The 27856-nt window shown below is 37.4% G+C and overlaps 1 protein-coding gene across 1 annotated transcript in view; it reads left to right on the top strand.

Annotated features, from left to right (window-relative positions):
• kcnh5a (potassium voltage-gated channel, subfamily H (eag-related), member 5a) overlaps positions 1-27856 on the top strand; it is an 84657-nt gene that overhangs the window by 10455 nt on the left and 46346 nt on the right. The window contains exons 2-8 of the mRNA XM_084431592.1: positions 1546-1669; positions 3496-3602; positions 5779-5907; positions 15063-15178; positions 16630-17022; positions 22204-22296; positions 26073-26502. Of these exons, the coding sequence (XP_084287718.1) occupies positions 1546-1669; positions 3496-3602; positions 5779-5907; positions 15063-15178; positions 16630-17022; positions 22204-22296; positions 26073-26502 (1392 nt within the window). The remainder of the gene's footprint in view (positions 1-1545; positions 1670-3495; positions 3603-5778; positions 5908-15062; positions 15179-16629; positions 17023-22203; positions 22297-26072; positions 26503-27856) is intronic.

The raw sequence follows: 27856 nt of genomic DNA, 5'->3' as shown, positions 1-27856 counted from the left end.
TCTTTTCAGCAAAGTGCCATTGAAAGGTGAGAGCTTAAAGGAGTCTGTCCACCTCACGTGATTAGATTAAATGTTATATGTGCTGTTTTATTTGATATTTCGTTTTTTTTTTAACTTTTTGTTTGCAGTCACACATCTACAAAACTACAAATGTAGTTTAAAACCATAATTTGTTAAATAGGTTAATTTAGCAGATTTAACCACCACATGTTAGTTTGTAGTTAGTTTTTGATAAATAAAAGAAAATATATGGATATACACTATTCAAAGGTTAGGGACCAGTACGATATTTCTTTTAAAAAGAAATTAATACTTTTGTTCAGCAAGGATGCAATAGAACTGATCAAAAGTGACAGTAAAGCCTTTTATAATGATACAAAGATTTCTATTTCAAATATATGCTGTTATTTAAACATTTATTTTCATTAAAGAATTCTGGAAAAAAAGGCATCACAGTTTCCACAAAAAATTATTAAGCAGCACAACTGTTTTCAACATTGATAATAAGAAGAATTTTTTCTTGAGCAGCAAATCGTATTAGAATGATCATGTGAAGACTGGAGTAATGATTCTGACAATTCAGCTTTGCCATCACAAGAATAAATTACTTTTAAAAATGTAATAAAATAGAAAACAGTCAAAATTGTCATAACATACTGTTCTTACTGAATTTATTAAATAAATGCAGCCATGATGAACATAAGATAATTCTTTAAAAAAAACACATTAACCACAGTTACAACATCTACCAGCAGGGGGCTAATAGTGTCATAGGTCCCAACTATGCAGAAATTCTATTCTGTTCTTAAAAATGATGCTTCTGAGAGTTTAGGCTTTTAGGAAAGCATCTACAAATTACTAATTTAAAGGTACAAAACTGTTTTTGTTGTTAAAATATTTTGTCTTGTCCTGAATCACTACGGTACACCTATAATTATATTTGGACTATTTTATACTGGTTCGGGTCGGCACTGCTCCGGAGTAGCCCAGTACCTGCGTGACTCGTCATAGACATAAACAGAGAGAAGTAGCTCCGGCTACAATGCTACACATGCAGTTTTCTTTATTAACTGCTAGAATGTCAAAATTTACATAGTGTGCCTTTAAGATCTGTTAAACCATTTAAAGCACTGGTCTCAAACTCAGTTCCTGGAGGGCCACAGCTCTACGCAGTTTTGCTCCATCCATAATTAAACCCAGCTAATCAAGGTCTTCAGGATTACTAGAAGTTTCCAAGCAGGTATTAGTTGGAGCTGGTTGGAGCTAAACTCTGCAGGGCTGTGGCCCTCCAGGAACTGAGTTTGAGACCACTGATTTAAAGTTTTTTATTAAATTTTTTTATTCCATTAATTTCATAAAGCTGGTTTAACTGAAGTGCAATAAAAACCAGGACACAAACTGGTTTTTAACTGGAGACATGAATCTCTGAACTACACCCAACCATGTATTAAGATAATAATATGAACACTAAATATACATACTGTAATAGTTATTTAGGCACAGTAATAAATGTGTCCTTCTGCCTTCTCTTATTTTTCAATGCAGAGACAAGTTTCTTGTTGGGGAATGCGCAAATCGTGGAGTGGCCTATAGTTTACAGTAATGACGGATTCTGCAAGCTCTCTGGTTACCACAGGGCAGAGGTCATGCAGAAGAGTAGCACCTGCAGGTGAGTCCCTCTCCCAAATGTCTACTTGTACCCTGTCTTTATTCTTTAGTCAAGGACAGACATCATAACATCAAGTGCATCATAACTAAATGATGTGTTTTTACAGAATTACATTGTTTTGAATATGGAAAGGAAGCCTCACACACTTTTCCAGAGAGATTATGCCTGGATACCTGCAGCTAAATCTATTAAACTAATGCAGTGCAGAATGTGAAGTAGTGGAAAGACAGGAAGGACAGAGTTTGATTGTTTTGTTTTGTTGATTTATTTCTCAAGTGAGTACTAACCTCTCTATTCCTGCCAGTTTCACTCATCACAGGAGTGAGGATGTTACTCGAATGATTTGGTGAAGTGTTAGAGACAGAAGTGTCATTTTCTCACTCTGCTTGAGTTAGCAGAGCTGCTAAAGCATACTTCTCACATCAGTTCAGCTGCGTTAAGCCATAGTAGAATCTGCTTGCGCCATTTAGCCACTCAGAGAGCGCATTTCTCCAGAGCTATCACTGAACACCTTGTTAGCGCTAAATAAGCTCAGTAAGGTGCCAATCATCGGAGCAGAAATAGAAATACCGACTACAGTGATTTGGCTCTGCCTACATACAGTGATATGGATCTGCCTACAGACTGTGATGAGACTCCAGATTGACTCAAGGATTCAATGGGAATTTTAGAGGTAGAATTGGCACAAGCCTTTGTCAGCTAAAGCAATAAGGGTGAAGATTTGATACTAAAAATCTTTGAGTAGCTTATAGCCACAAAACTCAAATGCACCATAAATCTCTGTATTTTTGGTTTTATGGAAGCTGAAGTGATAATAAGATCCAAAGCAAATCTTTTAAAGGAAATTTCTGGGGAATTCCGTGCATGCTAAAGAAGTTGCAAAGTCTTCCAGTCCTGATTGTAGTAATTTGCTAAAATCATTATTTTGGTAAAACAAATGTGAGTTTAATGTTTTATCTAATATCTAATATATATCATGAAAATGATCCACCCCACATTCTCACATCTTCAGCTTTGCCAATGTCTATTGAACATTTTTGTCTTCCAATAAATATATATTTTTTGTAAATTTAAATATTTAGTCAAATGATAATTTAAGCAATTTGATGTATTGTAATTGATAGCATAAGCATATTGATGTGTTATCATTAAATTGTATTATCCCAAAGTCTGAAACTGATGCTTCCAGTTGGCATTTAATGCAATTTATTTTGTATTCAAAATTATATAATAAGCATATAAATTTCATTGAAAAGTTGAATTGGAAAAATGTGTGTGTGTGTATTTCCCCCTTTTAATGACACCATTTGCTTATTTGATAAGCAAGAATTTTAATGATTTTTTAAATTCATTTTATGTTTCCTATAACCGATTGTATTTTTCCAGGCTAAAATCATATTTTGAATGCTAGATTTTCAAATATGATTTCAGACTTTTAAACTCCACTGTTCACAGACACCTTATTCGCACAATTTGCAAGAACTTTAAGCCCATACCTTGTTTTTGCTGCTGTTTGAAACTTGTCTGAACAAGGGCTTCGTATCTACTGTTTGACCAGCCTCCATAAGTTAAATAGAGCGGCTGCAGTAACTGACAGCCCGTGTCATCAGCCTCTCCCCTTGTGCACACTCTGTGAATTAACTGACAGTGAAAGACAAGGTAGAGTTTATCGAGCGGATGTGTGTGCCACACAGGTGTGTGCGCTCCCCTAACTCTCTTTGTCTCGCTCATTTTCATCACCTGCTTCTCCCTTTCCCACCCACTTCTCCCACGCTCACAACCTTTTTTTGACTTGTACTCTTATGTCTCTCTGACCCTCCCGACAGTTTCATGTACGGCGAGCTGACAGACAAGAAGACAATAGACAAAGTCAGACAGACCTTCGATAACTATGAATCCAATTGCTTTGAAGTGCTGCTGTATAAGAAGAACAGTGAGTATTCCCAGCTATGATTTTTTGCTGTCCTTGCTGCATCAAGCAGAAGATTGAAAGTGCGGAGATGCAGTTGTGCTCTATATAAGAAGCTGAATTCCAGAAATAAATGAAAATAACTTGAGAAAGTGGCTTAAGACTAAATTGATATATATATTACAATATTTAAAGTTTTAGCCATTCATGTGGATTTGAGAAACTGTGGCATGATCCGCGTGAATGTGAAAGCAAGTTTACCTTGGATACAAGCAAGAGAGCATGCAGCGCAGTCGCACATAGTGAGTACTATCAGAGCGGATAATGAATGGTCCACAATCTGCTGTCTCCCCAAGAGTCAGTTTTCAAGCAGCAGAATGCCGTCCTCATGCGACGCACATACAGTAAACCCAAGCAGTGCCCTCTTCTGTGCATAATCAAAAGATTTAAAAACATAATATATTGACCCCCATCATGTTTTCTATCATGCGCCGTGCATGTTTGTGATGCCGGGAGATGAACACAATTGCACAAGGGTTTGAAAGAATCAAGTTGAAGCTGTATCCCAATTCAGAGGCTGCATCCTTCGAAGGCGTGAACGTCAGACTGAGCATTGTTAAATGGGACAGTCTAGCCAACTGTCTGAAAAAAAAAAAAAGTGTTCACTAACTGTCTAAATATGTTAATCTAGGTCCATTTCTGTATATAATATCTAAACTATGTAAAACCACTTCTTAGTAAGATATAAGTCAGTTTCTCTACAATGTTTCGCAAAAAAATCCTGTCGTCACTGGCGCGCGATGAATTCTGAGGTAAGCAAGGCCGCAAAGGATCCATCTGTTGTATCGTACATTGCCCAGGAAACGAAGGACACATTTCAAGCCGCATTTGAAGGAGCCTTCGAATTGAGACAGCCTTCATAACGGCGCTGTTTTTTTGGGTAACCTTGCAGGCTTGCCTTCAAGTGTCTTTGATGCAGCCTCTGAATTGGGACGCAGCTTTGAGTGTGAAACCTAACCAACGCTGCGGGGGCCGCCGGGAACAATCGCACTCAGACCACAGCAAACGTGACCAGTGTGAAAGCCTCCTTAAAGTCATTGAACAGCGTTTAAACTTAAAAAATTGCATTATATAAACTTTATTTTCATGGATCTGCCTGGGTGGGTGGGCAAGCTGGCAATCGTAGCTCCACCCCTGAGCTAAAAGCAGGCAAAAGATGTCCTTCTGAAACTTTTCACCGCTCTTTCGCGTAAAAAGGTGTCCTACTTAAAATGGGTATGGGCATTTTAGCCGTTTTGTCGAGTACTCGGAGTAGGCTAATATGCAGATACTAAAAAAAAATCTTTTTTATATTCGTCATGCGGACGTTTGGTTATTACATCGTGTTTTTTTTTGTTTTGTTTTTTTTGTGATTGCGTTGCGGCCCGCTTTCTGTTTCCATCACGGCTTGCTTGCAATCAGTGTTGCATGTTTAGTATGCAATAAGAAGTTAAAATATTATTTTAAAGACTCTGAAAAACCTGCGTTCTGTTTTATTCAGTTGCACGCCGTTTAGCTGATAAGGATAGAATACTGGGTGTGCGGGTACACACACACACTTGGTATTTTATCCTGATCTAGATTCTGTGAAAGTTAAGTAATTTGTGATCATGACTGATTATCATCTACTCTGACCATCCCTAAAAACCCAACATATTTTCTGAGTTATTTGACTATTTACACCTTGAGGCATCTTGCATTGTGGGCACAATTGCATCCTCTCTGCACTTGAATTTCTGTAATGCAGTTACTTTGAAGATATATCACCTCATGTTCCCTCTGAAAGATAAAGCTGCCCTGTTAAGCTTAAATGTAATGACCCATTAGGCACAAGAGTTACATAGTATATTTCTCATATGGGTGAACTGAGGACCTTGGTCTCATTGATCTTTGTGTCTCCTTTTTTTTCTCAAATCCTGTCTTTCTCTTGCCATCTTTATTTGCCACTATCATCTCATAATTTATTCCTCTCCTTCCCTTCTTTTAACCACTATGTCACTTTCACTTTCCCTCACTATTCTCATCATTTTCATCATGTCTTTTATCTTCTTGGTCATGACTTCTTTTAAACCCTCTATTTGCTTCTTACCACTTTTCATCCTTTCCTTTCCTTTCATCCTGCTTTCTCTCCTCTCTCATTGCGTTCACCCGGTGCTGTCAGGAACCCCTGTGTGGCTCTACATGCAGGTGGCCCCCATCAGGAATGAGAACGATAAGGTGGTCCTGTTCCTCTGCACTTTTAAGGATATCACTGTCTTCAAGCAGCCCATTGAAGATGAGACCACCAGAGGTAAGGACTCTAAACCTCATCTTAATTGTAGAATTTTGCTGATTTTTTGTTGTAGAAATTGCATCAGCACACCAAAAAACTTGATTTGATGCATCATCTTTCATTTTTTTTTTTTTTTTTTTCATTTGACTTTTCTCTTGAATGAAATGATGCAACTCATTTGTGTCAAATGGTTGCATAAATGCAATCTGGATGATCAATGATATTTTATTAGCCTACAATTTAAATGTCATTATCCCTTCAAAATTGTCAGTTTGTCTTATACACAACACTCTACAAAAACATATTTTAATATTAAACATTTTAGATTTTTTTATAATTTTATTTGTATTTTTCTCTTGGTTTCATGTAAACAATATTCTTAAACCAAGATAAATCTACATGGGAAGCAATACTTTTTGATTTCAGAGAATATATCTTGAATTAAGTTTATTATTTTTCTTGATTTAATGACTGATTATTTATTTATTTGTCTATTTTATTTTTAAAAGTACAAGTTAAAGTATAGCTCACAAAAAAAATTGAGGTTTAAATAAAAAAGTCCCTAATATCTTACAAAATAATATTCCTAATAAATATCCCTAATATTTTATACAATATTTCAAGTAGATTGATCTCATTTTAAAGATGTTTAGATATTTTTACTGAAAAAAAGACAAAAATACTGATTAAGGTTAGTTGGATGCAGTGATGAGGCCAGACATTTTAAAGGTGAGTGGACCTTGTTGAAATAGGGTGTAGAAAATGCCTACTCTTAAATTGCATCATTGTACAATACATGGGATAAAAATAATTAGACAATTAAGATTAGTTAAATGTGATTTATTGTCAGCCAACAGTTTCATGAAAACATCAGAATCCATTTATAAATAAAATAACCAATGAACAGAATAAGAACAATAAACAAAAATAATCATTGAAGGAGTGTGTGTAAGGCTTAGGGTGCGTCTCAATCTGATCCCTAGCTTCCCTAGGTTGTGAATCAGTATATTGTGTACATTAATTTGGGCTCTGGTAAGGACAGTAAGGACCCTGGCTCACTACACATTGGGACACTGATGACTCTATTTCCAGTGACATGAAAACATATTCTACAACATCGCAACTGGTATTTACCTATGAACATCAGAACAACTTTCTGACATTATGTTTTAATGTTATTTAAAGTACATTATGATAAATGCTTTGCTTGTTATATATATGTGCAACATTTCAGCCTTTGATAAATTATAAATATTAGCTAGATTATGTTCAATTACCTGTCTAGATGAATGTTTATGCTGAAATGTAATTAAATAATAGTTTGTATTTTAAAATAAATCTTTCGAGTGTCATTATGTGAAGTGAGTTGGTGCACATGATTTATGTTTCGCGCTTCGATGGTCAATGGTTCGTGGTTTTCATGGTGCATTGTGGGACTTTTTAGGGAGCAAACGTTTTAGTGCACTGGGAAGATTTTGCGATTTAGACAACCCTTAAAAAGGCTTAATCAGTGCCCTGACTACTGAACTAGGGAGCTGATTGAGACGCACCCTTAGTCTTCCCCTGGCCACGGGCTTGAGGCTAGCATGGCATTTTCTCACTCAAACCACTGCCTGCTGTTGCTTTTGATTGCTTTTAGAAGGAAAATCTGCTCATAACTGCTGGTCTAAGATCAGTTTTCACCGTAGCACATTGGCGATTTGGATCCCTTGTGTATTAGTGTTTGCACTTTGGAGAGCATCATATGTTTCTATCTACAATGTAGACAGCTTTATTGATTATAACAGAACCTCGTGATATTGCGTCATCGTGCCTAAAATGTCACCTAAAAAAGGCGATGTATAACCAATTCAGAATTTGAATGCATCTTTTGTATTTCATGCTTGACCAGCAGCCACATACACGCTGCAAAATTTTGGGAGTGACATTTCCTTAATTCATGCATATTCATGTAATTGTCTCATTTGATTGGGTGGAACAGACTGTCAATCTGAGTGTGCCAGTGCCACCCTGGTCCTTATAAAACCTCGCCACCGGTTGGATGTGTTTTTACTGTGTTGTGCAGCCTGCTTGGCACAATAGTGCATGGTAGTTTAATGAGATTGACAAGCTGTCACTTTAGGTTGGAGAGTGCTGCTTATGGGCAGAACTGCAGTCAGCCGTAGAGCGCTCCTTGTATATATGTGCATTTATGATTGATGGGCATTGTCAGATCCCACTTTTTCCTCCATTTACTCTCTCTTTCTGATTTTCTCTCTCTCGATCTCTTATAAACCAGTGGCTATTTTCCTTGTCAGCTTGTGCCACTGCTAAACTGAAGCACTTGTCCTTTGACAGTGATCCTAGCCCACACAGGAGCTCTTTTAAGACACATACACACACACACACACACACACACACACACACACACACACACACACACACACACACACACACACAGGTATATATGGAATTTCCCCTCAGAGACTTGATAGCAGCTGCTGTCACTTTATGGCAGTGCACCTGTGCCCAGCTGAGTCTCTTGTCAGTGGGTGTGTACAGAGCGACAGGAAGTGGCATTAAAGTTCAGTGAATATCACTATCTAACAGATGGATAGCCAATCAGATGGATAAACCCTCCAATGCATAAGCAATGGTGAAATGAAACCTCTCTGCAGTTATTGACATGTGATAGGCAGCATAGTCATAGTCTAGCTATAGTGCTTGCATCATAATATACCTGCTTTGGCAATTGCAGTCACATGGTATATTAAAATCAGCAAAGGCGTAATTTTCGGGTGGGACGGGTGAAACAGTTCGAGGCACGGATGAATACAAATAAATAAAACATCTCCAGTTAAATAGCAGAGCATTAATTTAGTTCGTTATTAAATAGAGACGATCTAGCGCATAAATGTGTTGTTTTTAAAATCATGTAGAGAGAGTGATCGTTGCCGCTGCTATCAGTGGCGCGGATACAGTGTCTTCACACGGACGCGCGCTTCAATCTATCACTTGACGCCGTTGCGGAGACTCTATATTCGTTCCAATCACAAAACAAAATGCACACAAATATGCACCCTGCTTGATATATACTTTAACCACTGATGAACATGTTCGGTTTTGATAAAAAAATAAAATAAAAAAATATATATACGAGTGCGGATTAGAACCCGTAACCTCTGACACGCTTGGCGTGTTCTAACCACCAGACCATTACAGTACACAAGGAAAATTAGCGGACCTATTGATTTATTTAACAATATATATTAGATTTCATTAAAAGACAAATTAAACCCAATGTAACATTAAAATTAAAATAGATTTCTAGATATCGTAATGTTTTTTTTTTCCTAAAATTGTTATTGTACATATACAGTGGGGAGAACAAGTATTTGATACACTGCCGATTTTGCAGGTTTTCCTACTTACAAAGCATGTAGAGGTCTGTAATTTTTATCATAGGTACACTTCCACAAAAATCCAGAAAATCACATTGTATGATTTTTAAATCATTTATTTGCATTTTATTGCATGACATAAGTATTTGATCACCTACCAAGCAGTAAGAATTCCGGCTCTCACAGACCTGTTAGTTTTTCTTTAAGAAGCCCTCCTGTTCTCCACTCATTACCTGTATTAACTGCACCTGTTTGAACTTGTTACCTGTATAAAAGACACCTGTCCACACACTCAATCAAACAGACTCCAACCTCTCCACAATGGCCAAGACCAGAGAGCTGTGTAAGGACATCAGGCATAAAATTGTAGACCTGCACAAGGCTGGGATGGGCTACAGGACAATAGGCAAGCAGCTTGGTGAGAAGGCAACAACTGTTGGCACAATTATTAGAAAATGGGAGAAGTTCAAGTGGCGGGCAATCTCCCTCGGTCTGGGCCACCATGCAAGATCTCACCTCATGGGGCATCAATGATCATGAGGAAGGTGAGGGATCAGCCCAGAACTACACGGCAGGACCTGGTCAATGACCTGAAGAGAGCTGGGACCACAGTCTCAAAGAAAACCATTAGTAACACACTACGCCGTCATGGATTATTAAAATCCTGCAGCGTACGCAAGGTCCCCCTGCTTAAGCCAGCGCATGTCCAGGCCCGTCTGAAGTTTGCCAATGACCATCTGGATGATCCAGAGGAGGAATGGGAGAAGGTCATGCAGTCTGATGAGACAAAAATCAAGCTTTTTGGTCTAAACTCCACTCGCCGTGTTTGGAGGAAGAAGAAGGATGAGTACAACCCCAAGAACACCATCTCAACCGTGAAGCATGGAGGTGGAAACATCATTCTTTGGGGATGCTTTTCTGCAAAGGGGACAGGACGACTGCACCGTATTGAGGGGAGGATGGATGGGGTCATGTATCGCGAGCTCTTGGCCAACAACCTCCTTCCCTCAGTAAGAGCATTGAAGATGGGTCGTGGCTGCGTCTTCCAGCATGACAACGACCCGAAAACCAGCCAGGGCAACTAAGGAGTGGCTCAGTAAGAAGCATCTCAAGGTCCTGGAGTGGCCTAGCCAGTCTCCAGACCTGAACTCAATAGAAAATCTTTGGAGGGAGCTGAAAGTCTGTATTGCCCAGCAACAGTCCCGAAACCTGAAGGATCTTGAGAAGGTCTGTATGGTGAGGAGTGGGCCAAAATCCCTGCTGCAGTGTGTGCAAACCTGGTGTGCAAGAACTACAGGAAACGTATGATCTCTGTAATTGCAAACAAAGGTTTCTGTACCAAATATTAAGTTCTGCTTTTCTGATGTATCAAATACTTATGTCACGCAATAAAATGCAAATTAATTACTTAAAAATCATACAATGTGATTTTCTGGATTTTTGTTTTAGATTCCGTCACTTACAGTTGAAGAGTACCTATGATAAAAATTACAGACTTCTACATGCTTTGTAAGTGGGAAAACCTGCAAAATCGGCAGTGTATCAAATACTTGTTCTCCCCACTGTATACAAAAAGAAAACCACCCCCACTCACACTCACACTCACACCTGTACCACCCACTTTTTAAACAGTGATTTCAGTATGACTGTGGGCTCAACCAATTACTGCATACCTTCTCCAAATTGTTTAAAGGGGTGGTATAATGCGCTTTTCACAAGATGTAAAATAAGTCTTTGATGTCCCCAGAGTGTGTATGTGAAGTTTTAGCTCAAAATAACCCACAGATATTTTTATATAGCATGTTAAAGTTGTTTTTGAGGGCGAGCAAAAACGCACCGTTTTTGTCTGCCCCTTTAAATGCAAACGAGCTGCTGCTCCCAGCACAGGGGGCGGAGCTTCAAGAGCTTGTGTCCTTTTACCTCACACAGACATGCACTGACATTTTTCTTTTAGCCTTTTATGTTCAAACCGAAGTCAGAAAGATGGAGAGACTCGAGAAGAAGTGACAATATGTAGACAACATTTCTAAATAGTTAGTTGGTGAATTTATGTAGCTTATGTGCAGTTATCTTCTAGTCATTGATTAGCATATTCTGTCTTGATAATCTATAAATCGTGTTCTGGGGGCAGGGTTTATGTAAATTTTAGGGCTGGTGATGTCACTAACCTGGGAGGAATGTTGTGTAGTCCCTATCGTTTGTTGTAGTCCTTAAAAAGCAATTTCTTTAAAAGAAAATATCGCCCTTTGCTTTGAACTTTGAGCGTCAGAACTTTGCAAATGTTGTTTATGCTCAAACAGCAACATTACACACTAACTAAAGAAAGAAAAGTGAAATCATATTCAACCATCCCTTTAACCAAAAACACTTCTTGCCTGGCCATATGTATCCATATGACTTTTATTAAATATTTATGAATATAGAAAATTATGCATCACAGGTGACTGCACTAACATTCCGTTGACATAGAAGGGCCTCTATTGTGGCCGTGTCGAGAATATGAGCTGCTTATCTCCACACCATACCACTAACTTTATTTAAGCATCTATCAGGCATTCAAATCACCTACAGTGATTACTTTGTAAATGAAGGACTCTTTGCCCTTATCAAAATGTTAATCTATGCCGCTCCTGACCCTTGATGCACTAATAAATATTAACAGCACAATCAGATTATTCATAGCCTGGCACGTCTCCTGAGCTTGTTGTTTGGTAAATATGAGATCTGTTGTTCTAAAGGGGCATTTGTTAAACGTCACACTCCAGGTGTGTGTTCAGTATTGCTTCATGAATAGCTCATGTGCACGTCCTGATGAGAGAGTGCAGTAGCCAAAAAATCACCAAAAATCACCAAATGCACCAAATCAGTATACTAGAATGATTTCTGAAGGATCATGTGACACTGAAGACTGGAGTAATGGAGCTGAAAATTCAGCTTTGCCATCACAGCCATACATTTCCTGTTAAAATATATAAAATATTATAAACAGTTATTTTAAATTGCACAAATATTTCCCAATATTACTGCTTCTGCTGTATCAAAAAACACAGCTTTGGTGAGCATAAGAGACTTCCTTCAAGAACATTACAAATCTTACAGCCCCACACTTTTGAACTGTAGTATATTATACACATCATCACCTTAAACATTATCATCTTCTATAATATCAGATTATTAATGTTTATTAATGTTACTAATTAAAAATTATTTTAATAATATGAGGTTGAAGTGAACTGTTCCTTTAAGCCAGACTTTGCCTTCCGCTGTTGTTTTTTAAGCTAAAGAATTACACGCATTGTGCATAGTTAGTGAAGCTTTTAGTTTTATTTGCATCACAGGAAGTTAGTAATTAGTTGTATAACAGAGATCTTCCCTAGAGCTTCATTCCATGTGACTGTACCACCCCTGGGGAGAAGGATAGAGCTAAAAGCAAGAGTACTGTATGTGTGTTCATGTATATGTCCATGTATGCTGGGTTCAAAATCCCATTGGAATAGTGTTCCTGTCTGTAAGGCTCTGCTCTGCACTGGTGGCCCAATGAAATATGCAAAGTATATGCATAATAAAGCACCATTCGGCGTCAGTTTTCCCAATGAACACTGGGTTATTTTGTGTTGACTGTGTATTCGTCCCTAGAGTTTAAATGATTTGTGAATGAATTTAAAGCACAATAGTGTGTCCTCTCTCTGAAGACCTCGGACCTATCAGCATGATCACATTGATGGTGACTTTCCCAGGGGCAGAAACTTCAAATAATAGCAAATAGGGAAGGAAAACGAGGAATGAATATGGGCTCCATGGCAACAGTGAAACCCTTTGATATCCTTCCAGATCTTTCTGTAAGCATCTGATAGTTACCTGGAGAGGATTTTCAGCTCATCAAATGTATACTTTAGGACCTCGGGATTGACAAGAGCGCACATTGAGAGCTAGCCAGTAGAAGTTGAAGGGAACATAGTTAGCAGCACTCAGAAAGGAAGAAACTGTGTTTATACAGTAGTTAGGTTCAGAGCTATAAATATATATAAAAAGCTGCATTCAGAATTAGTTTGTTCATGTGTTTCATTACCTTATTTGCTTAATTCCTTTAGTGAATTGGGCGGCAAAACAATGCAAATATCATGTGCAAATAAATGCTGCTATCAGTGGGAGTGATTCTTAGTGAAATCTCCCTTTAGTCTGTGTTTCCTTGACTGTTGCATGTCTTCAGTCTAGCAGGCACAGTTTGCCACTCTTCTGCCAGATGTGGTGCATTTGGGGAAACATATGCTCCATTGTAGTTTAGGTCTGATAGTGTTCTATTAGGCTGTGATGGCCAAACCGAGACTTCCCTGAGGCTTTGCCATGTGGCCACTGGACACTGGCTACCCAGCGCCGTTTTTCCCCTGTGGAAGGACTATATCTGGAAGACGCCTAAGGTGTCCTATGCAGTGACTCTTTGCCCTAAAACAGCCAGATGGCCTGAACCATCCATTGTTTTTCTCCTTTTCTTCCTTCTGTCTGTGACATTTTTTCGTCTCTTTCCTTTTCCCCGTCATATATAGTTTTCTAAACGTTTTTTTACAATATTGCAAGTTGCAACTATGACAATGGTACACTCTAAACCCTAAAACGACCGAAAAAACAAAACAATTTAAACAACTTTTAATAATACACATTCAGTTACATTAAGTGACCTGGGGGTTTGGTTTATTAAAAGAAAAGGAGGGATGAGTCGAAATGACTTTTTGTGGTAAAAAAAACATTATTCCATAAATGCTTGACTTGTATCGATTGAGTTTAACTTGTAATGAATCCAGAAACTTCTTTTAACTTACATGAAGCCAGTTTGCTCTGACATAAATCTGTTCCCCCCTGAATGGGCTTGAACAGACCAGCGTGCTATTTTCATACATCCTACCAATAAGTGCACACGGCTGATTTCCTTTCCTTATCCCTTCACTGAGTTCATTGTTCATGTGGCCGTGCAGAAAGACTTCCCCTCTATGTCCCTGTTGTAATGAGAGAGAGTGGCTGCAAGAGCCCCGATGTGCTCAGACTTACTCTGGCACTGTATTGTTGTGTTTGTACATTCATGAGATGTGACTTAAATGGGTGAGCCGCACTGTTATTAATGTTTTACTTCTTTTCCCACCTTTTAAAAGCGTTCCGTCCGTTGTGAAAGCAATAAGAGCATGAATGAGATTAGTGGTAAAACATGGCAGTTACATTGGAATACACTTTGTAATCACTTGTTAAAGATCTTCTTGTGCAGTACTCAACTAACTCAACTGATTTTAGGGTTGTTGGGCTCAAAAGAAAAAAACTTCCCATCAGTCTTTATTAATGAGAAAGCAATAACTTCAAAAGAGGCTCTCCATCGGATGCAACTTCTCCCTTCATGTCCTCAGCATGCTTTCATTTTAAAGTCATAAAGAAGCGTATGCCTTTGTGAAGATCCCCAAAGGTTCATTTGTCTCAATGTGAATAGACGAGGAAAGAGTTAGGCTGGTTAAGTTTGTGACATGTTGATGGCATAGATTTAAAAAATGGGATGTGGGTACACAAAATATGGGACTTTATTTGGAAGGAAGGGATGGGGAAGAACAAATTTCTCTGGTGTCAGCAATTGAAGGAGCCTCAGTGGAAATCAGCACGGGCCATTGCTTTTCGGTTGTGGAGCGTGATGCCAGCAGCGCTACTAGTTGTGTGGAAAAGTGTGATTGTGAGTAAAGTAAACAGGAAGAAAGGAAGAGAAGAGGCAAAAAAGTGTTACAAGTTGCTGATACACCATTTTGGTGCTTTGTGTGGCAGGATGGACCAAGTTTGCCAGGCTGACCAGGGCATTAACCAATAGCCGGGGTACACTTCAGCAGCTCACGCCTATGAACAAGACTGAGGTCAGCCACAAGCATTCACGACTGGCAGAGGTGAGTGTCACGCAAAAAAAAAAAATTTCAACCTGTAGGGGACTTTCCATTTACTTTTATACTGAGCTAATGACATTTTCTGTCCCTTAACAATAAACTTGGCCTTTTTTGCATTTTTATATTTTCATTAAAATTGGATTACGTTTTTTTCCTCGCTTGGACTTTTGAGTGGTCAGGTTTTATGGCTGATTTTCATTACTTTTTGGAGACATCTGGGCCTCACAATGTAGGAAAAACCTGACCCACACACATATAATCTATATGCACATACAAAAAGGTCAGCTGTCTTTCTCTTCAGTTCCACATTGCAGAAATAAAGTCTGACATCATTTCCAGACAAATGATTGTTGACTCAGCTGTCCAATAGCTGCTGAAGTAAGCTTTATGTCTCTAAAACTTGGGTGTATTATATCTTATGGTTCCCTTACAACATGAATGGCCTTTTAATTCATGAGTTACAGTATAGTATATATTCCTTATAGTGCATAATTTTGACAGTGAAAAGACCAGCTTAGACCAGCATGATTTCTTTTTGTAGTGGTTTTGCTGCACTGCACTGCAAAAAAAAAAAAAAAAAAAAATTCCCAGTCTTATTTTCTATAAATTTTTTTAAATAAATACAGACATCCTTAATACAAAATCAACTGACTTTTTATGGTAAGATTTTTTTTTTGCACCATTGTTTTAAAAATTCATTGAGGTTTAAGGCCCGTTCACACCAAGAATAATAACTGTAATTATAACTATATTAGTGTTCACACCAAAAGGCGATAATATTCTGTTTATTGTAGTCATGCACTGCAGTTTGCTGTCTGCCACTTTAAATGCTCCAACTCTTTTAAGCTGTGTGATTGGCTGATTAGCTGTCAATGTTTTTATTGTTCATCAGCTGGAAAAATGTTCTGAAAGTGATTCCAAAGATATCATTATTCTGTGTTGTTATAGTTGTGATGTTGATATCGCTATTCTCATAACTATTATAGAAATCTTATAGTGATGTGTGAACATTGGTGTGAACAGGCCTTTATGGTTAAATCAGCAAAAAAAAGTATGCAAATAAATGCATCTTGTTTTAAGGATGTTTGCGTATGTTTACTTAAAAACAAGGCAAAAATACTGAGGAAAAAATCCCGGCGGGCCCGCATAGCATGATATAAACCAGCAAAACTTGATGACTTTCTTTTTTAGCAAAGCTGGTTGATAAAGGTAGGCTTTAGTTAAGCAGTTAAGAAACCATGTGGTGACACAAGAACATTAAAATTCCATTCAAAACATATGTTAGTGACTAAAAATCTCAACTTCTGACCCCTTTTTCATCTCTCTCTCTCTCTCTCTCTCTCTCTCTCTCTCTCTCTCTCTCTCTCTCTCTCTCTCTCTCTCTCTCTCTCTCTCTCTCTCTCTCTCTCTCTCTCATTTTTTTTATTAACTCATTCAGTTTCTGTCTCATTCAGGCTCTTCAGCTGGGCTCTGACATCCTCCCTCAATACAAGCAAGAGGCTCCTAAAACTCCACCTCACATTATATTGCACTACTGCACCTTTAAGACCACTTGGGACTGGGTCATCCTCATCCTCACCTTCTACACGGCCATCATGGTGCCATATAATGTGTCATTTAAGACCAAACAGAACAACCTGGTGTGGTTGGTACTGGACAGCGTGGTGGATGTCATCTTCCTAGTGGATATTGTGTTGAACTTTCATACAACTTTTGTGGGACCTGGAGGAGAGGTCATATCTGACCCAAAGCTCATACGTATGAACTACTTGAAGACCTGGTTTGTCATAGACCTGCTGTCTTGCCTGCCCTATGACATCATCAATGCCTTTGAAAACGTGGGTGAGGTAAGCACATGTTTTTATTAAAGTAATATTAATTGATTATTTAAATACAAATAATAATAATAATAATCACACACACACACATACACACTGTTCTTGCTGTTCTTTTGAACTTTGCTTTAAAGAATGTTAAAAAAAAAATTAGCATGGTTTCAACAAAAATATTAAGCAGCACAACTGTTTTCACCATTGATAATAAGAAATGTTTCTTGAGCACCAAACCAACATATTTGAATGATTTGACAACACTGACATAATTTTGTCATATGTAACGAATCATTCAATCATTCAAAGGAATCATTAATGGAACTGTTAAGGAATCTTTAAGAGTAACCCGAATCGTTACCAGAAAGGTTAAATTCCTTATGATTCCCATAGTGTATATACTCTGATTCACACTCGTTTGGAGAGGATGTATGAATGATGTGATTCTGTTTCATCTGCATAGATTTGCTTTTATGTGTTGGTCTCTGCTGTGATAATGACTTAACTAAATACTTTAGCAACTTGAATGATGATTTAACTTTAAGACGTCGAAACAATTTACTCTGTGCATTATGTCTTTCATCCAAATGCCAAACTAAAATCTTTTGTTTACAGTTTATTTGATCAGATGTAACATATCTGATTGTTCTCATATGACCAATTATGGTCAATAATCTTTCATCTTCTTTGCTTTTATTAGCTTTGGTCTCATGTTAATGAAGTATTCCAATCAAGTTTTCTGTGCTCAGCTCTTCTGTGCTCGCATTAAAATTGATCCTCCTCCATGTTACTAAAGTTGGTTATTTATCTGTGGTTCTTGCTTGTTTTTATTGTTTGCACAGGACTTATCCAGCATACATTTTCATCTCTTACTCAGAAGAAACGAATGCAGCTTTTGTTCTTCTGTCTTTCACTTGCACAAGCAGTGCTGCTGAATGCGTGCTTTTGTGCGTGTCAGAAATGCTTTATTTTTCTCACCGAATGGGATTAGGGTTTTAGTGGACTCCTCCTCAACATTTCTAGTTGTTGAAGCTCTGACATGAAAACTATATCCATTATTGCCATCTCTTTCCATGTCAGTGGCTGCTCACTGTACTGGGCATTAGCCTACCCACCCAGACAGTTCAGTGATAAGTGAGCTGGTTGAATACTGGAGTCTGAAGATATTTTAAGAAATGCTTTCAGTGATTTATTTTTTGTTGAATGCTTTGAATGGAATGGAAATATTAAATGGGTTTGGTTACCGACTTTCTTCAAAATGTTTTCTTTTGTGTTCCGCAGAAGAAAGAAAGTCATACAGGTTTGGAAAGACACGAGTGATTAAATAATGATCTATCCCTTTACATGTTCTTGAAGTAAATTATAGTGGAGGTTAGGGTTAGTTCCTGGATAAACTACACCTGTGTTTTGAGTGTAAAGCACTTCCAGTGCTCTTTTTGTACTTTTGTGTATATGGAGTTCTTCTGGAGGATCTGCTGGAGATTTTACTCGCCATGTTTTTTAATCTGTCCTGTCTGGAGACATCAGTCCAGCTAATATTAGAGTGCTGAGAAAGAAGTGATCATCTGAAAAATGGGCACAGGCATCCTAATGGCTGTAGGTTGAATTGGGTGACTGTGGACATTCAGAATAACATTATTCATCTCCATATGCATAGTATGATATATTTATCCAATAAAATACCTATTCGGCTTCCTACTGGTGCCCAGAAGTTCATGGTTGCCCAGGCAACTGGCATCCTCTCCCATTGTGGTGATGTTGTTGGAATGCATTAGTCTCTGCATCATTGGAACACAATGAAGTCCCAAAACTGCCCTGATCTCAGTGAAGTGTTCCTGTGTCATCTGGGACTGAGCAGGCACTGCTCTGTCACTCTTGATGTGGTTGAAATCTGCATGTACAGGCTGAGTTCAGCTAAGGTTACATCTCAGATACTTATTCTGTAGTTAAAAAAGATTAAATGTTTGTTTGTGAGGCTGCTTTATTTCCTTAAGCTTAGTGATAATTCTGTGATCAAGAGCAACTCATATTACACTTTTAGTGAGATGGTATTGGACTATACAGCGGGAATGTTTTGGGTGTTATGTTCAATAGGTTTTGGGATTTTTTTAGTTTACCATAATTTTAGGAATATAATGAAATCCAAAGAAATACACTTAAGCTTAAAATCAAACAAAATTACAGCCACTTGCGTGTTGTAATCTTTGGAGTGGAAGAGTTAAGATTTCCATATATACTGTGTTTGCAAGTTTCAGAGCCCATGCTATTCTTACACCTTACGTCATTATCTTGTCAAAAAACAACCACCAGTTATTAAAAAGTTATGATTTGAGCGTTAAACCCCGCCCCAGAAACCAATAAGCTGAGGTGAAAAACTTGTAATGTAATATCAAATACTTTTTAAATTTGATTTCATTGAGCAATATGGCAACTCAATACTGAAAAAAAAGGTTTCTTGATAAGAAGGAATTTCTTTGAACCTGTGATGCTGTAAATAACCATTTAAGAACCTTTATTACTAATAGTGTGAGGAGATGATATCTGTCAGCTGACAGCTTTAGATTAAGTTTTAATAAAGAAGGAAACAGATCAAGATAGATAATTAAAAGGATAGAGAACAGAGGAGAAATAGAATAAAGCAATAAGCCCCGCGAAGCCCTGATTTACAGTGAATTTAGAACAGCTAAGGGGCGTTGTTAGGCACGACGTGGAGCAGAGTTTTTATAAAACAGTTACTCTGTAAAAATATTCATTTTAATATTTATTTTATTCATAAAATAAACACCGGCAACAAAAAATATAACGTTTTAACACATTTATTCCTCCGCCACGCAATGTAGTTCCAAATAGACCGGCAACAACAAAGAATCACAAACGGCAGTTGCGCAGTACTAATGTAATGCGGTCACAGGTGTGTGTTTGTTGAAAAAAACGGCTTCGAACGCGGCTCAACCAATCAGAATCAAGAACCGGAACTATCCGTTTTCTAAAATTTGATTGATCAAACTCAAAAGCATTAGGTAATTTAGGGAAGGAATAAAATAAATGTTGAGTAAAACATCATATGCCAATGTGTTTATATTGTGTATACTGAATACATTTACCAGCAGAGACTGTTTATATGAAAGCTGATGGTCTCTTACACAGCTGCTGTTGAAATGTCATACCCAGTTTTTTCAGCTGACCCCCAATGAATTCTGTTTTGTCTCCCAAACCTGAAACAAACCACAATCTCAACAGGACACTTGTTGAGCTGGCAGACGTTATTGCTAGATGCCCACTGAGCCCTGAAAACCAAAGAGGGTTTTGAGGACGGCAGTGCAATTTTATCAACACTAAAAGTAATAATTAGTATTTCAATAACTAATAATCTAGTAAAAAACATATTTCATATTTTTGTCAATGTTGAAATAATTTAATGCCTTACCCATTGGCAAACATTTTTTTTGTTTTGTTTTAAGCAGAAAAGTTTGCTAAACCTGGGAAAACAAATTACTAGGGGTGTCCCCGACTATGGATTTTCATAGTCGAATCAGAATCGTCAAGTCTTGCCTATAGTCGACTAATAGTCTAAGCCACATTAAAGTGCATTTTAAGCGTTTTAAAAGCTTTTTTCACGTTAAGCATTTTAGAATGTCCCGTGGAAAGCCAACTTGTTAACGTTGGCCGGCAGAAGTGCGAAAAATGCTTGAATGCTGAATTTAGCCTTGGAGTATATCCTTTCTGATGGTAGCCTACATTTAGATTTTCTTATCCCAGACATTGTTGAAGATTTAAAACCTTGCCGCCAAGACGCTCCTCTGTCGGTCACGGATTGAAAGTGAAACTTAAATCTGTCACGGGGTGTTTGGATTTATTCACGCACGTTAAAAAATATTTATTAAAAGCTTCTTTCTTTGCACATTTTTATATACAGCATTATCATAATAGGCTGAATATTAACGTATTGACAGAAAACCGGTAGTTCTATTTTATTTATTTTTTTTTGGCGAAGATTCGACCGTGAGATCGGTATCGAATCAGGCTACTAAATCTTCGACTATTCGGGGTCACCCCTACAAATTACTAATGGGAAAAGAAAAATATATGCATAAAAGTAATTAAAATATAAATTATATTATTTAAGAATCTTGTTTATTAGATTTTAAATTACAAAAATACTGACTGAAAAATTATTTGCTGTTTATTAAATGCTCTAAATGCCTTTGAAACTTTAGCAAACAGAAAACTTGTGATGTCACTAACAATAAAAAAAAAAAAAATCTGCTCATAATAAAATGCTGCAAAGTGTGTTATAAATATTTGAAGGCACAGGCAGTTGACAAGAGTGCGACTGTCTGTCATGGGGATTGATGTGCAGCTGTCAGATGTTTTCCTATGAGCTGGAGCCTGTTCTGTCTTTGTGTCCCCTGTGGACCGCATGTCCCTGTCTATGGCTATTCCGGTCTCTTGACTTGTGTTGTAAAATACTTGCTCTTTTTCTGCACATATTATAGGGATATATAATAAATGAAAATTCTGCCATGTACTCGCCCTCATCTTGTTCCAAACTTTCTTTCTTTTGTGGAAAATAAAAGGAAATTAAGAAGCTCTTAGGAAGTAGCTCTCCAATGTTTTGTTATATGCCTCAAGACACAAGAACATATATATATATAGGAGGAGTATAATCGCACTCCTTTCTTATATACTGTATATACAGTTCTTATGTCTGGAGGCATATAACAAAACATTATATATATACACATTTTGGGGCTTGACAGTCACTATATACTTGGTCACTGTATAGTTTTTATAGTTTTTGTTGTATGGAAAAGAGCAATATGCACATTCTGATATATATCTTTTTATTTGTTCCACAAAATAAAGCCATATAAGTTTGAAACAATATGATGGTGAGTGAGTGATGACAGAATTCTCAAGTGAACTATTCCTTTAATCATTTCACAATATCCATTGTTCAGAAGGTGTATACATCAATTGTTGTTACATAACGCTTGTGTTTTTTTAGCATCTTAATTTGCTTACAGCTGCTGCTCTGTACATTCTAATTACTTTGACACGTTCAGTGTGCTGCTGTCCAGATCTAATATCTGTAAATGGGTCTCTTGAATCCTGAAGTCCATCTCTGAGCTTATTATTTGCATGCGCCAGTGTAGTTTGGCGTGATGCGAAACGTCTGCCTCTGTCTTTCTGACTTAGGATCCCATTGTAGACCCTTCTGCGGTGGGCCACTTGCCAGCTACAGCCCACTCTTCACGCAACGCCACACGTGCGGAGGACTCTGTGTTGCCTGTAAGTTCGCACTCCTTTCTTGTGTTGTTTATGGCCCTTCTGCACCATTTTCTAATTTGTACTGCAGTTCAGTAACCTCTCCCCTATTCAATGTTGAGCAGAGATGCACTAATGGCTCTCTAATTTATGCTAATGTTGCTCTCTCTGAATGCTGCACCCCTTAGTGTGTTTGTTTATCTAAAGTGATTTTAGATGCAAGTCAATTCAAATTAGATGGCGCAAGCTTCATTCTCCATGCCCTGACACACACAACCACACACAACATGTTTCTCCAATAGACATTAATGTTTCTCTTCCATTATCCCATGTTACATCTATGGGGTCGTCACATCTAACTGAACATTTATGAGCACATATAACCTTCTACTGTCCACACCCTTTCAGCTATTCGTCTGTTTGGCCTTAAAGACAAAGACAAAGACAAAAAAACGTTATGGTTTACTAAATGCTACATAAGCACAGTTGCAAATTAGATATAGGCCCTCAAAATGATAAATTACTTGGAAAAGTATCCATTAGGAGCTGCTCTGCCTGGGGAGTTGACTGTGTTGGCAAAATTAGCATCAGTTTTTTTGCTAGCGTAATAAAAGCCTTAGGTTTTCATGCAATATTGCAGAATGAACACATCTATTTTTACCTTCCTTCCTCCGTGTCGGTGTCTAGGGAAAATTGCTCCTTTCAGGAACATAAAGCATGTTTGAAAATTAGCCTTTTGATTATGTGACGGCTGGAACAAAAAAGCAGAAATCCTCAGTGGAGGAAATGCTAATTAAACCTGTGAGGTACATATCACGGTCACTATTTATAAACAGTTCTGGGCTGACAGTCCAAAGCTGTTGAGGATGCAACAATTAGGTATACTTACTTCTCACCCCCTCATTTTCACTCTGCCAGCTTAAAAAGTGAATTCCATCAAGTGTCTGCAGAGAACGTTTTTTTCCTCCAGATAACGTACCAGTTGTCCTCTGGAAGATAGAATACATTTGACTGAAACATTTAGGATCAATTACAAAGTTCTATACGTGCTCCAGCTCTCTCGTGTTTATTCAGTATTTAATTCATATTTATTAATGCTTATTAATAAAGTTATTGAATATTTAATTGTTTGGATATCTCAAAATGGGTATCCATTTCTACATTATAAAGTTGTGAAGCCTAAATTAATTTGTAGCATTTAAGTCTGCTTTAGTTTTTAAAGGGTTTTTAATAAAAAAAAATGTATGCAATATAGTACGGATGTTTAATGTCGGAGATTTATTGGTTATTGGCCATAATATAAATATCTAGCATAATATAAAAAAAATAAGTTAACACTAACAACATTTCTGAGTGGCAGGTATATTTGGTACACGCTGATAGACGCTGCTTTCAAATGCTCTCGTTCATGTTTGTTTGAGCGCTCTCTGAGTGTCAAAGGTTTCTATTTACACCGTGTTTTTATAAGTTTGAGCATTGTAGCCAATCACAATCATATCTGTTGAGCGCGTGAACGCAAGTTTGTTCAACTTGAGCTGCGTGTGCGGGAATCCTGTGTAAACACGATGTAAATAAGACATTCATTGTACAATTAAGACAGCTTTTTTATTATAACGGGTGTTTTCGCGAAAGTACAAAATTCAGTGATCTTGCGATTTAGAGATTGACAGGCTTAGTCATTATAAAGGGATGGCTATGCTCTTGCTTTGTTTATTACCCTTTCACAATCTGAATACAAATTTAGTTTTTGATGCCACTAAGTACACTGCACAGTTTCTGGATTGAAAACTGTATTTTAGTGCACAATTGAATCGGAAACTGCAAATATTTACTGGTATTGGTACGACTACTGAAATGTTGGTACCGTGTCAACCTTGGCAGAACGTCAATACTAGCAGATCTAGTCCACCAAGGCCAAATACATTTCCATATTCATTAACATGCTAAAACTATTTTGAGAGTTGTTATGACTGAAATAAATATAATTATGGCTTAATGATATAATATAAACAATTATCGAAACTATCGCATTGACTAGAATTGTAATATTGGTGTGACCCTAATTTTCAGCTTCACTGGAACAAGTCTTTCATTTTCACTGGGAGTGACTGCGACCACTGGTGATGCTAAGCAATCTAAGCAAAAACTACAACCAGTAAGAGAGTGCAAGCAGTTGTGTCATGTGATCTGATTCCTGATACACTTTAATAATATTGCATTTGTGTAGAAACGCCTACTAGCAAGCAAACTCCAGTGATTAAAACTCTGTCACTGTGAGCCTTTCTTAGTGGTCCTTTAGAATTGCTACACCATTTTTAGTCTAGATCTTCCCCCACACTCCTTGCAGAAAATGTCTGCATATTTTACGTAGGCCTACCTATGAGTTAATGTTGTATTTGTGTACGTTAAGAAAACTCTAACAAATATATGTTAATCAGAGTGGGATTTTTTTCCATTTAAAGACCTATAATCTGCATTGGCCTGAAGTTGACAAGTAATGTTTAAGCTTTTGTTCAAAGGAATACAGTGCAAGTGTGGGCATAGCTGAGTGAAAGCATCCTCTTTATTTTGCTTTCAGAGCCAAAAAGACTATATTTATTTCACCCTTTAATGACACAGACTAGACAACATACATCCAAACTATTAGCTGTTATCTTTCATAAGCTTAAAAGAATTTGCCTGATCAATAAAATAACTTTGTTCACTCATGAGATCTAAGGTTCTCTTTGGATGTGCCCTGTGGAGTTGTAGGATCAGTCAAGGAACCTAGCTATCCATTGTCTCCTGCTCCTCTGACATGAAAGGTGTCTGATCAAAGTGGCTATAGGCTGAAAGAGCAGGTTTCTGGAGCTATATGACACCCATCAACATGGAATTATTCATGTTCAAGTGAACATGGAAGATCTTATCTTGAAATCAAAAGTCATGATCTGTATTAACTACGCCTTTCAAGTGTACCTTATGAATATAAGCCTATTTATATGTGCCTACATACATCTTTATGTTTAGGTTTGTATGCTTTTTTAAAACCCAGGTTGTTTTCTTTTCAGTCTGATATGTTTATGTTGCACACATATAGGTATGTAATCTTCCAAACCTTTGCAAAAATGTGCTGCATATAAGTAAAATGTAAAGAGTTCATAATGTTTTTTTTTGTTTTCTTTTATCTAGATCTATTAATTTATTTAAAAATACATAAATGTATTTTGCTACATACAATGACTTGAATACAACTCTTCTAAAAAGAGCAAAATTCATTTCTAAATCAAAATTAATTTGAATAATTTTTAGAGGCATTAAGTCAAAAATAAGGGGGATACAACAATCCTGATATCATAATGAAAAAAAATTGCCTAGTTTGGGATAATCTTTTATTATTATTTCTTATAAAAACAGTAAAGCAGTTTTAAAAAACATTATAGTTACAATTGATTAAAATAATATATTCATTTATATTATTAAATATTATAAAATCTTTGTTTGCCAAAGTCATTTGATGCGACCAGTGTGTAGTAACATGCGGGGAAAATATAAAACAGAAAGTTATAGAGAGAACCTGCAGACCCTGTCATTTCATGAAATAAATTCCATGTATACCCACCGAAATACATAATATTCATGAATTAATAGTTAATATTTTGTGAAATGTTTTTTTACCTTTTGAAAATTATGATTAAGGTGTGCACACTTGCATGTATTCATGGTAGATCTTCACAGTCTTACTTGGGTGTTATTTTTTCTTTTGTCTGTAGGTCATCTAGTTTTAACATGTTCTTACCATCTCTCTTTTTCTTTGCCAGGGTCTCAGCAGCCTTTTCAGCTCATTGAAAGTGGTGCGTTTACTCCGCCTGGGTCGAGTGGCACGCAAACTGGACCACTATCTGGAATACGGTGCTGCTGTATTAGTTTTACTGGTGTGTGTCTTTGGCCTGGTGGCACATTGGCTGGCCTGCATCTGGTACAGCATTGGAGATTACGAGGTCATCGATGAGGCCACCAACAGCATCAAGACGGACAGCTGGCTTTATCAGTTAGCTAACAGCATCGGCATGCCATACCGCTACAATGCCAGCGGTTCTGGCCAGTGGGAGGGTGGTCCCAGTAAGCACACGCTCTACATATCATCTCTCTATTTCACCATGACAAGTCTCACCACCATTGGCTTTGGGAACATTGCACCGACTACAGACGGGGAGAAGATCTTCTCTGTGGCCATGATGATGGTGGGCTGTAAGTATCACTAAATGGTTTCCTTGCTTTCATGCTTCATCAGAAAGTTGGTTAATGCACGGACATTAGGAATGCGCGATATCTTGGTGTCGTACCGGTTATTGGCCAATATTAGAGATGTTTTGGATAATGCTCAATATTGTATATTTAATTGGACATGGTAATTTTTGATTGCCTTCTAACACTCACTTAAATTTAATGTTTAAAAACCTTAAAGCTGCAGTCTTAACTTTTTTGTGTGTTTAGAATTGACAAAATTAATATAATGAGCGAGTACATCGTTAATCCATTTTCCAAACCGTGTTTTTGTATTATTCTGAATAACTACGGTACTCCTATAATACGCGTTTATATTCTGACTATTTAAGACCGGTCGGGTCGTACCACTGCGGAGTAGCCCAGTACGTGTGTGACTCGTCATATAGACATAAACAGAGAGAAGTAGCTCCTGCTACAATGTTCTTCCACAAGACTCATGCAGTTCTGTTTATTAACCGCTAGAGCGCCAAAAGTTACGGACTGCAGCTTTAACAAAGGAATATCCATTTTTCATACTGTAAATTGGGATAAAATAAACTTAAAATACACCTAAATTAACCTATAGCATTTAAAATAACTTTTTTTTTCTTATTTTTTTTTTGACAAAAATAGTGTAGAATTTGATACTGGCTAATTATGAAATATTGGCTATAATTTTAATATCAGCTCATCCTGTACGGTTTAAGCTAATCTTCTCAGTTGGGAATATGCTTCAATTAGCATTCAATAGTGCCTATTATATTCTCACCAATCAGCGCACGTCAGCAAACTTTAAGTGGAATTTAAAAGCATTGCAGACATATTGATAGGTATCATATAACATCATATAATTTGATATAAAACAATTTTCTGCCCTTGCAGAATTTCTGTTTAGAAAAACATTTGCATCATGTCCTAATATGACCTGCGATGCATCTTTGAAAACATTTCCTGAAATTTTTCTCTCTAAGCTGCTACATTTGATCAAAAATTTATAAGATTGTGCAGGCTTTAAACCTCCTCAGACTGTAACGCCTCACTTTGCTCTTCGTCACCTAATCACTTGCTGTTATCTTCAGAGTTCTCCAAGGATCCTAAGTACTGTAGCAGTGCATGTCAGCTTTTGAGTTACAGAGAGCAGGTCCATCAGAAATCCATTAGAGATACACAGGTCTAACAGATAGCATGAGATACAGTAAACTAAGCTGTGACTAGTAGCTTTTGGCTAAGATGGCGAGTGGTAGGCAGCCAGGAGTGAGTCAGTGGGGAATAATGGTGCTGCTTAATACATCATTTAGGAAGAGACATATTTTGCAATACTTCTGACAAATTAAAT

Source organism: Rutilus rutilus (genome assembly GCF_951802725.1).
Source record: "Rutilus rutilus genome assembly, chromosome: 15".
Taxonomy (NCBI): Eukaryota; Metazoa; Chordata; class Actinopteri; order Cypriniformes; family Leuciscidae; genus Rutilus; species Rutilus rutilus.
Note: the sequence above shows the minus strand (reverse complement) of the source record. Positions and strands in the feature narration are given on the sequence as shown.